Genomic DNA, 12,137 nt, shown 5'->3' with positions numbered 1-12,137 from the left:
TCAAGGGAAAAGTACTTTTACTGTGATTGCAATGCTTCCATAGTGCAGTGGAGACTTTCAAAATAAACATTTTTTAAAAACATATTGGTTATTTCAGAAGTTAAATGTCTTTCTTTTCCTTAAAGAGAAGGGATGGTGTTCCATGCCTGGCTGGCCAGACAGGAAAGCCTGTGGGCTCTGACCAGCTGCATCACTCTGGGAATAACACGCACACACAGGACGGGAGGCCATCTGCATCACGTCGCCAGTGGGCTTCTTGGCCAGCTGGACACACTGGCCTCCTCTGGGGTCACAGGTGGAGAGACTGCCGCAGAGCTTCATACATCACCTGGTCCTGAGAACAGGGGACAAGACAGCTGATGAGTGAGACATGGCTGCACACGGATTTCCTAGCCCCCAGGACCACATGGTGACCGTGGTCCTCTGTCCTCTGACAAATGTTTTAGTGCAGAAATCATTTTTTTTTAAAAGATTTATTCATGAGACAGAGAGAGAGAGAGAGAGAGAGAGAGAGAGAGAGAGAGAGAGAGAGAGAGAGAGAGAAAGCAGGCTCCATGCAGGGAGCCCGACGTGGGACTCGATCCCAGGTCTCCAGAATCAGGCCCTGGGCTGAAGGCGGCGCTAAACCGCTGAGCCACCTGGGCTGCCCGCAGAAATCATTCTTATGATTCAGATGCTCAGTCTTTCCCACTTGAGCTTACAGATTGCCCATCGTCTTCTACTTTGCTGGTTTCAGTTCTCACACCTAAAGCTCTGACTGCCCTAAGGTGCGCCTGGCTCTCGGCTCTGGAGACGGCTTCCCAGCTGCCCCCACATCAACCACCATCCTTCTGTCACTGGTGAGGGGGCCATCATTATGTAATGTTTATAGAAATTACATATTAATGGGGCACCTGGGTGGCTCAGTGGGTTCAACATCTGCCTTTGGCTCAGGTCATGGATCCTGGGATTGAGTCCTAAATCAGGTTCTCTGTGCAGAGGGGAGTCTGCTTCTTCCTCTGCCTCTATACCCTGCCCCCCATTCCATGCTCTCTTTCAAATAAGTAAATAAAATCTAAAAAACAAAAAAAATATATGTATCAGGGTCAATTCACGTTCCACTATCACAATGTTTTAATATATTTTTAAAAAATTATTTATTTATTCACGAGAGGCACAGAGAAAGGAACAAAGACACAGGCAGAGGTAGAAGCAGGCTCCCCGGGGGGAGCCCGATGCAGGACTCAATCCCAGAATTACAACCTGAACCGAAGGCAGACACTCAACCACTGAGCCACCCGGGCGCCACACAATGTTTTAACTATTGAGGCTTTTGAAAACTGTATCAGTGCTTTTAGGCCCCACCCCCAGCCTGTTCTCTCTATAGTTCAGTTCTCCTGCTGCTCTAGTTCCCTGGGTTTTCCATATGACCTTTCAGCCGCCCACCCCATTTTTAGTCCCCAAAATAAAAGATTAAAAGGCTATAGAATATAGTCACTTAAATTATTTTGAACAGTGATGTTCCAGACTCCCAGCAGATGTGGAGAAGGCCGTTCAGATGTTCACAGAAATGCAGATGCGTGACCAGAAGCAGCCACGATGGGCTCCTCTGCATACAGGAGGTCTGTGCAGAGTTTAGAAGGGCCTTTAAGACAATTATCTTTTATTCTGAGGACAATCCTGAGTCAGATAAAGGCAGAACGGATGTTCTCTCTACGGAACTAGTCAGAACCCTGACACAGAGGCCAGGGCAGATTTTCCGTTCACAAAGGAAACCCATTTCCTGGACTGTACTTAATGCTTACCTCCGGTTTGAAAGATGGATTTGAAAAAAAAAAAATCTATGTAGTACTTGTTTCAGTGATTTTTTCAAGTACCTCTAACAGTTTCAAAGGTGAACATAAAGTAGGTATTAGTGAAATGCTAAATTAACTCTGAAATAGGATAAAAGGGTCCCTCTGTATATCAGTATCAGTACTCAATAATATACAGTGAAGAGATTTTAGGCATGCTTGATTTAAAACCAGGTTAAAGCAATTCTTTTTTTCTTTCTTTCTTTAAAGATTTATTTATTTGACAGAGAGAGAGAGAGAGAGAGCGTGCACGCATGAGCAGGGGAAGGGGCAGAGGCGGAGGGAGAAGCAGACTCCCTGCTGAGCAGGGAGCCCAATGCAGGACTCTATCCCAGGACCCCGAGATCATGACCTGAGTCGAAGGCAGATGCTGAACCCACTGAGCCCCCCAGGTGCCCCCAAACAATTCCTTTTTTGTAGTAAAATAACTTTTTAAATTATAAAACAAGATTTATTGTAGAAATAATAAAAAATACAGATCAACAGTAAAAAATTAATCCTCATTTCCAGAGTTAACTATTATCACTATTTTGGTCTCCAGAACTTTTAAATGACTGTTTTTTCAAGATTTATTTTAATTTTCACACTTTTAAAGTAATTTCTACAGCCATTGTAGAGTTTGAACCCACAGTCTTGAGATCAAGAGCTGTGTGCACCACTGACTGAGCCAGCTGGGCACCCCTCAGTATTGAATTTTTTTGAATAGGTAAGATATTCACATCGTGGGAAATTCAAAGAGGATAAAAGGCCCCTCAGCCAGCCAGCCTCTCCCTACAAACAGCTGTCGCTAGTTTCATACATAATTGCTTCTTTAGGGACAGTTAAGGAGCCAAAGAAAGTGCAGCCTTCACCTTGATGTTATGCCTTATTTTTAAGAGATCAAATAAATTAATAATCAGCTTGGTCATCTGCTTTATTTCTTATTTATTCAAAATTCATATTATGCCTATTTCCAAAAGAGAACTTGTAGTTTCTTATTTGCTAAGTTTTTCAGAAATCAAATATTTAAAGTATAGAGATTTAAGGCACCAGAAATATTAAGAAGAATATACTAGTACTGTCTCACTAGGACACGCATGTAGCCTTCCACAGGATGTTCCAAGAGGAGAAGAAATTTCCACCATGTCTGGCATGATAGGTTCAGACAGATTTTTTTTAAAGATTTTATTTTTTATTTATGAGAGACACAGAGAGAGAGAGAGAGAGAGAGGCAGAGACACGGGCAGAGGGAGAAGCAGGCTCCATGCAGGAAGCCTGACGTGGGACTCGATCCCGGGTCTCCAGGATCACGCCCTGGGCTGAAGGCAGCACTAAACCGCTGAGCCACCTGGGCTGCCCAGGTTCAGATAGGTTTTTAATAAAATCAGTCATCCATTTTAAGCAAAAGCTACATGTGAATCCTGTACTGACACTGACGGGACTGAGTGACCAGATGAATACATGTTCTACATACAGGGCCCCGTCTTCTCCTGTGATTTTTGAGTCCAGCACCGTGCCTGGCACGTGTACAGCAGGTACTGGATGAACATTTAGAGTTGGATCTTAAGCAACCCATTAAAACACAGCAAGCGGGAAACAGGGGAACTCTGACGTGAGAAGTTTTTCTCTTGTGAATGTCCGTGTAGTGGAAATAATCAGGGAAATGAACCATCTACTCCTGAGTGTGGAGAAGAGAATTGAAGAGCCATTGGCAGTGGGTGTGAAAACCATGCCGCGGGTGAGTGCACAAACAGGAGGGTGGCTCTGGGGTGGCTTTAACAGAGGAGGAAAGAAAACAAATCTGACTGAGTGAGGTTTCCTTCCAGAAGTGGAAAAATGCCAGAGTAAGCAGATCAAAAAGACTATGAGGGGAGATAATAAATATCTGGGAATATTATCTTGAGATCTCAATGCTTGCTAATAGCTAAGCTGGCCTCAGGGCCCTGGAGCGCAGGGAAACCGTACGCTCCTGCACCGGCAGGAGACCTGGAGGGATGACGCAGCCGGGATGCACATCTCCGAATTCTGAGAAGCTGCTGGCGGTGGGCCCAGGCTTATTTGTCGGGCAGACTGCTTGCCTATTAGGGCCTCCTGGGACCAAAGAGGACGTGGCCACTCGCCAGCACTTAGGATGGGCAGGGATCTCCAGGTAGAGCCGAAGGGCCTGGCCCCACCAGAGTGGGAGCCAAGGAGGCAGTGAGGACAGAATGGAGAGAGTGTCTGCTCACTGTCCACACCTCCCACCCTCAACCAGTTACCAAGGCTTACTGGGTCAGGGGACAGAGTGGTACACTGAAGCCATGCTGAGTATGTGAGAAATCAGGAGGCCAGCTCTGCAGACCGTGGGACAGGACCTGCATGGCTTTCTTCCATTGCCTTACATGACATCTATCAGTAACTCCGTGTTTACTCACTTCAAAGCGACAGCTGTTTCTGTAAGTTGGTCTGAAAGGCTGAAGTGTGGCAGGTGTTCCTTTCATGCCAAACAAAATCTAATGATTCTCTTGCAGCATGAAAAAAAGACTCAAAACCCCAACCCTGCCACTAACAAGTGAGTCAACTTGAGTACCAGCATCTTACAGGTTTTCTTTTGAGGGCTTTAAGTTGTCACCTTTATAAAACTCCATGGCCCCTTGCCACCAGCCTGGCCAAGCATCCAATTTCCTAACTGGCCACACTGTTGTAGCACAGGATCCTAACCAGGGCTGGGCCGACCCCAGGCTTCCCCAAGACTCCCTTGCCAGAGTTGGCGGGGAGTTCTCTGCTGGGGAGGAGGGGTGGTGGTCTGGGCCTGCAGGTACCCACCTGCCCCCAGGAAACAAAGCAATGAGGTTCTGCAGCTAGCTGTGCTCTCGAGATCCTTTTTTTTTTTTTGAGATCCTTGTTCTGTGGACCAACCAGCCCTGTTTCCCTGTTCACCTGAGTTGGGGATTGGGTATCTGTCATTTACAACTAAAAGAGCCCCAATATTAAAAGCAGAAAGAAGGGGCACCTGGGTGGCTCTGTTGGTGAAGCATCGGCCTTCAGCGCAGGTCATGATCTCACGGTCCTGGGACCGAGTCCCTCATAGGGCTCCCTGCTCTGTGGGGAGTCTGCTTCTCCCTTTCTCTTTGCCCCTCCCCCTGTTTGTGCTCTCTCTCTTAAATAAATAAATAAATCCTTAAAAATGTTAAAAAATCCATAAATGACAAAAAGTAAAAATTATTTGGTAATAAATTTGGTGAAAGACGGATAAGATATTTACACTGAAAACTCACATTACTGAGTCAATCAGGGGCTCTAATAAGTGAAATGAATTAAAACATTAATAAATTTATATAAGAGAAATTAAATGAACCTAAATGGATAGATACACAAAATTCATGAGCTGAAAAACTCACTATTCGTAAGCTCTGCTCTCATAACTGCCTATGGACTCAGATCCCAGCAGGCTTCTCTCATAGGAATCAATAAAGTGATTATAAACTTTATATGGAGAAGGGCCTAAAATTAAAAAAAAAAAATTTGGGAGGGGGGAAAAAGAGGACAAATTTGGAGAACTTATACTACTCGGAATCCCAAGACTTTGAATCTATAATAATGAAGACAGATGCCAAGACCATCGCAGGAGAATGGAAACAGACTGACACATTTATGACCAAGTGGTTCTCAAACAGAGGGTGCGGTGTAAAAGTCTTCTCAACAGAGTCGGAGCAAGGAGGCAGCCTTGGAAACATTTAATCATGATCCCTACCTCCCCCATCAAACTGAAATGTTATTTGGAGATGGATCACAGGCCTACATGTAAAAGCTAAAGCTATTACACGTCTAGAAAAAAGCAAAGGACAGAATCTTTGCGAACTTGAAATGGCCAAGATTTCTTAGGGCAGAATGCACAGGCCTTCGTCTAGATTAAAAGCGGCTGCTCTCTAGACAGTGGCTTTAGACAACAGAAAGGTAAGAAGCAGATTTGGAGAAAATATCCTCCATGTGCCACTTCCTAATCACCTCCATGTGGAGTAAAAGCCTTTACTACAGAATAAGCTAAGAATTTGTGTAAGAAAAACAAGTTTTTTTTTTTATTAAATTTTTTAAAATTTATTTATTTATGATAGTCACAGAGAGAGAGAGAGAGAGAGAGAGAGAGGCAGAGACACAGGCAGAGGGAGAAGCAGGCTCCATGCACCGGGAGCCTGATATGGGACTCGATCCCAGGTCTCCAGGATCACACCCCAGGCCGCAGGCAGCGCCAAACCACTGTGCCACCGGGGCTGCCCACAACTCAAGTTTTTAAGAGCAAAGCAGGACAGGACACAAGGAACCACATGGCCAACAAGCATGTGAAAACACGTTGGAGATGCACACACTGCACAGGGCGCTGGTTCACATCCCGTTGGACGCTGGCGTAAAGGACCGTGACACTGGGGGCTCAGCCGCCTCTACAGAGGAATCTCGAGACCCAGTGGCATCTCCCTGGCTATTTACACACAAGTGAAAGCTTATGCTCACACATTAACATGCTCAAAGGACCTTTATTCACGAAAGCCACACACTGGAAATCCCACGTGTCCCCCAACAGATGAAAAGCTAGGAAGCCGTGGGATATTCTTACCCTGGAAGACTGCTCTGCAGGAAAAGGAGCAAATGCACAACAGGAATGAATCCCAGAAGCCTTCCACTGAGCAAAGCAGCCAGAAGCAGGGAGTACACAGCGTGTGCTTCTACTGGTATCAAGTCCTCAGATGGGCCAGCTGGAGCCCGAGGATGAGCCAGACCCATGGTCTCCTGTGTGTCTGTGGCAGCCACAGAGGGGGCACAAGGAACTTCTGAAGGGACAGAAAGTTCTAGATCCTGACTGCAGTGCCAGCTCCCCTCGTAAGAAATTACACAACTGTGCTTGCACACAGTGTAAAACAGTGAGGCTAGAGGACAAGCCACGTCCACATGTCCTAATTCCTGAAGAGTCCTGGAATTGGGCTGCAGGTGAGGGATAATTTCCACTAAAACAATGTTCTTAATGACGAAACTTTTGGGAGGACATTTACATCACTAGCGTCTTGGTCAGAACGAGGAGCACCAGTAATAGTCACTGTAAAAGTCTTCCTGATTTTAACTAATAAGGCTGGTTTTTATTTGAAGATGCTCAGTAGATCAAACACATTTCCTCTGGGATACAAAATCACCTGAGAGGCGAAGGCAGACCACTGTGTCCAGCTATGGTGGAGAACGGGCTCTGGCTGTAGCAGACTGTCCTCTCTAGCCAAAGAAGTCAGTTATGTGCCTAAAAGATACCACTGCCAGTTCAAATCAATCCACTAGTTATTGTGGTGAAAAGTGGTTAAGGTGGGAGGGCGCCTGGCTCAGTTGGTAGAACATATGACTCTTGGTCTTGGGGTTGTGAGTTCAAGCCTCAGAGGCGTAGAGATATCTTAAATATAAAATCTTTTTGGGATGCCTGGGTGGCTCAGGGTTGAGTGTCTGCCTTCAGCTCAGGGCGTGATCGTGCGGTCCAGGGATCGAGTCCTGCACTGGGCTCCCTGCGAGGAGCCTGCTTCTCCCTCTGCCTATGTCTCTGGCTCTCTCTCTTGTGTCTCTCATGAATAAATAAATAAAATCTTTAAAAAATGAGAGTGAGAGCACGAGCAGGGCGAGGAGCAGAGAGAGAGGGAGAAGCAGACTCCCCATGGAGCAGGGAGCCTGACTTGGGGTATGGGACTCGATCCTAGGACTCTCAGATCATGACCTGAGCCGAAGGCAGATGCCCCACCAACTGAACCACCCAGGTGCCCCAAAATAAAATCTTTACAAAAAAAATAAGCAGTAAGGTGGTCACCTCACTTAGAAGGTTCAGAGCAAACTTTGAGATACCGAACAGGGCAGCCCGCCTCACAGAACTGCTTGGACTCTGACTCAGAGTTTTGTTTTGTTTTTATCAGTAATTATTGTGAAAAATTCTAGGCCTGGGGTAATAAAGGGCTAATGATTTCAAGGAAGGGTTAGCCCAGCAGGAAGCAAGTTCTCTTGGCTAAGGTACATTACATTTCCAGGAGCCCTGAAACAAGACATCCAAGTGAGCAAGCTTCATCAGGGAAGGACTTGAGTCAGGTGTTTCTTAGGGCCAGGTGCATCGCTGCCAACTGTCGCAGCAGCCATCCTCACACTACAAACAGAATACCTCCTTGTGGTAAGAAGCAGACACACAAGGTCTGGTGCTTTATGTAAAGAACAGCGGGCCATGTAATTGGCCCTTTTCTGACCTTGCAGTGAGGACATCTGTACCCGCCTGAGACACGTGGACAAGTCCCTGGTGCTGGGGGCGCCTGGCTCCAGGTAGATAAGAGACGTCACGTCATGAAGGGTGGAGCAGGTCAAGGGACATGTGGACCAGACAGATTAAAATTCCCAAGACGGTGGAAAAGACATACACCCTCCCTGCGGCTTCAGTCTTTTTTTTTTTTTAATATTTTATTTATTTATTCATGAGAGACACAGAGAGAGAGAGAGAGAGAGGCAGAGACACAGGCAGAGGGAGAAGCAGGCTCCATGCAAGGAGCCTGACGCGGGACTCGATCCCAGGTCTCCAGGATCACACCCTGCAGCACTAAACCACTGCGCCACCAGGGGCGCCCTCTGCGGCTTCAGTCTTTCAAGAAACATGTAAATCTATAATCTCTCAGGATCACTCCCCCAAAGGCAATTATTTTCCTTGTTTCCATAAATTCATATCCATTGATCTCGATTCCAATCTCTCTTCTCCATACACGTTAAGAGCATTTCTTACCTTTTTTGATATAGAGGATTTCACTTTCTTGAAAGCTTCTTCAAAGTGTTTCTGACTGACCTTGAGTTCACCTGTGGAGCAAATCACAAATGCCCCTGAGTGCAGCATGCCAAACGTCACTGGCTCCAAGCTTCTCCCGACCCTTCCAGGTGGGTGAGGTAGCATGGAGGTTTCAGAAGGGTAGTAGGCAAGCCTGATCCGCTGTGCTCATCAGAGCTTTTGGATTTTTTTTCATTTTCATTTAATTTACACACATCTGACCAGAGTTAATTTCAAAATATGCTTAAGTTTTATCTACATCAGTGTCCATTTTAGTCTCATTTTTCCCCTCCAGCAATCAAAACAGTTTATTTGGGGACAAATTTTTGTTCATCTTTAATTAGAGAGAGATTATTACCCTTTAAAAGGAGAAAATCCATGTCTTCATAACCCTCACTGTTTACTGAGATGTCACTGACATATAACATATGTAAGTCTAAGGCTTTAACTATGACGATTTCAGACACATATGTGGTGTAACGGGATCACCACAAATATTAGTTTAGCACCTCCATCCCTCACATGATTAGTTTTTTTGTGTGTAATAACTTTTAAGATCTACCCTTTTAAAATCTTTTTTTTTTTCTTGAAGATTTTATTTATTTATTCATGAGAGACACAGAGAGACAGAGGCAGAGGGAGAAGCAAGCTTCATGCAGGGAGCCTGGTGTGTGGAGTCCCAGGATTAATGCCCTGGGCCAAAAGCAGGGCGCTCAACCACTGAGCCACCCAGGCATCCCACATCTTTCAAGTATATAATACATACTGTTAATTGTAGTTGTCCTAAACATCTGATTCCCAGAACTTGTTCATCTTAGAGCATCTCCATTTCCTGACCCTCTGCTCATCAGGTTTTAATGCAGGGCACCCCAAAGAGACTTAGCACTCTCAAACAGACATCCTCTGAAGGCCCCTCTTTGCACTGTTTACACCTTAATTTAATGGTAATGTTTAATGAAGAGCCAGAATTGTTCCTTTCTAAGATAATTCAAATAATTTAACTGGGAGTGGAAAATAATAATATTCCAGTTATTTAAGAGTACATATGCAGGGCAGCCCTGGTGGCTCAGCGGTTTAGCGCTGCCTTCAGCCCAGGGCCTGATCCTGGAAACTTGGGATCGAGTCCCATGTCGGGCTCCCTGCATGGAGCCTGCTTCTGCCTCTGTCTGTGTCTCTACCTCTTTCTCTCTCTCTCTGTCTCTCATGAATAAATAAATAAAACCTTTAAAAAAAAAAAAAGAGTACATATGCACTATCAGATATTACGGAGTTATTTCATAACATATGTTAGTTATATACAGGAATAACGTTGCAACCCTGCATCAGAAGGGGCCCTACTACTTTAGAAGGCTGTGCCACGATAGAAGTAATGGAAATCAAATAACTATATGTTGAACAAGGCTTCTTTAGAATGTTCATATGACAGGTTACACAACGACAATGAAAACAGTGATCCTCACAGATATTAGGATACCATGTTTACCTAAAAAGAAAATGCACAGCTGAACATGTCAAGTGGAAGGTGAATAGTGCTACTGATTTTGGAGAGGAAGACGTCAATGCAAAGTCCCTAGAGGACAGGTAACTAGAAATGCAAACTCCAGGAGAGCACGGGTGTCAGAACTTGCTGAACGATTATAAAATATCCAAACAGACGTTAGGAGCAGCCAGTATGTGTAGAGAGGTCTGCAAATTTTCAGTGACAAATCCCAAGATGCCATCAGACTCTGCTCTCAGGCAGCACACTTACATGAAGTTTCTTTTTTTCTTAAAGATTTTTTTTTAAATTCATTCATGAGACACAGGGGGGGGGGCAGAGACACAGGCAGAGGGAGAAGCAGGCTCCCTGCGGGGATACCCGATGTGGGACTCGATCCTGGGTCCCCAGGATCACGCCCCGGGCCGAAGGCAGGTGCTAAACTGCTGAGCCACCAGAGCTGCCCTTACATGAAGTTTCTTACAAGGTATTCTAATTTTGTGAATTATAACACCTACTTCTAAAAGGAATTTTTAAATTTTGTTAAAAAAAATCTTTTAATATTTTCTTTTTTTTTCCTCTCCAAATTTTTATTTAAATTCTAGTTAGTTAACATATAGCATAATACTGGTTTCAGGAGTAGGATTTAGTGACTGATCACTTATATACTCCAAGAAGAATCTGAAATAGCTTTTAATAAAAGTTCAGATAACTGCATCTTAAAATTCAATAAAACCACAGGACTTTATAGAAGGTATGTGTGCTGACAAAACTCAAGAGACACAGATGCCACTGTAACTGTAATCAAAAGGTCGCTCTGAGATTCCTGTGAGCCAAAGAAAAAAGGGAGAGAAGACAGAGAAAATCAGTGGGAATAAAAAAAAAGTTGTGTTTTGGAAACATGCTGCATGAACTCTGGGTGGAAGCACAGGTTGAGGCCAGGACGGTCTATGTGCAGACAGCGTCTACAGGCTACCAGCCGGCTGCCACAGATACTATGCCAGGTGAAGCCTAGGGGAATGGCCTCATCAGAAACACATCAGCTTTAATGCCACAGACTTGAGAGAATGGTCACTGTCTGGGTCAGCTGTGGAATGAGGTGTCCAGAGTGACAATGACATGGAACGGAGAGACTCCAGAAAGCACCATACCTCTGTCACCTCCGCCTTTCGGTCTCATCATCTCCTGTCTCAGGGCACAGATGGAAGCTTCCCGAACCAAAGCAGAAAGGTCTGCACCCCTGTAGGACAAGAACCGACCTCAATTATTCTACAATGCTGCAAAGAACAGAAAGATGTCTGACAGCAGTTTCAAGTCACAAATCAGACGAGGAAGAAACTGACCACTCGTTATGGTCAGCAGGAAAGAGCTTATCGTTTTTACTTCAAATATTTCTAGCTTTCAGAAGGGTGATTACAACGGAAACAATGTAATGAATCATCAGTGTTCCCCTGCTAACAGCTGCAGATATTAAGGTTCATGTAAGAAATCTAAATAAATTGGCCAGGGGATGTCTGGGTGGCTCAGTGGTTGGGCGTCTGCCTTTGGCTCAGGGTGTGATCTCGGGGTCCTGGGATCAAGTCCTGCATCGGGCTCCCCATGGGGAGCCTGCTTCTCCCTCTGCCTGTGTCTCTGCCTCTCTGTGTTTCCCATGAATAGATAAATAAATCTTAAAAAAAAAATAAATGAATTGGCCTGTCAGTAGAAACGTACACATTCATGGTAAAATCTCCATCCACAAGGCCTATGCTGCCAGCGTGTTGAGTATCCACATGTTACCTACCTACCTACCTACCTACTGCCAGGAGTAAGCTTACATCATACTCATTTACGGCATCTGCTTCAAAAGGGGGATGCACAGGCTAGAGAATCTCTAATGCTCTGACTCAAGCCCTCGCTGAGTGGACTGGTCATAAATGAATTAAAAGAGGACAGCTAATAAGCCTCCATCCAATTACTCTGTGTGATAACATGATGAGTCATATATGGTTCCTGAGTTCACCAGTGTTTCACTACATCATTATCTTTAACGAATTCTCGCAGCTCGTTA

At 45.0% G+C, this 12,137-nt stretch overlaps 1 protein-coding gene across 5 annotated transcripts in view; it reads right to left on the bottom strand.

The window, feature by feature from the left end:
• The window catches only part of NVL (nuclear VCP like), a 97,316-nt gene continuing 85,179 nt past the window's right edge, over positions 1–12,137 (bottom strand). For all 5 annotated transcript variants that reach the window (XM_055323674.1, XM_055323673.1, XM_055323676.1 and 2 more), the window contains 3 exons: positions 11,239–11,327; positions 8,572–8,642; positions 1–334 (listed from right to left, as the gene is read on the bottom strand). In XM_055323674.1, coding sequence (XP_055179649.1) covers positions 290–334; positions 8,572–8,642; positions 11,239–11,327 — 205 coding nt within the window. In that variant the 3' untranslated portion in view covers positions 1–289. The remainder of the gene's footprint in view (positions 335–8,571; positions 8,643–11,238; positions 11,328–12,137) is intronic.

The sequence above is a fragment of the Nyctereutes procyonoides genome, unplaced genomic scaffold (genome assembly GCF_905146905.1).
Source record: "Nyctereutes procyonoides isolate TBG_1078 unplaced genomic scaffold, NYPRO_anot_genome, whole genome shotgun sequence".
NCBI lineage: Eukaryota > Metazoa > Chordata > Mammalia > Carnivora > Canidae > Nyctereutes > Nyctereutes procyonoides.
This window is presented reverse-complemented; position numbering and strand designations above follow the sequence as displayed.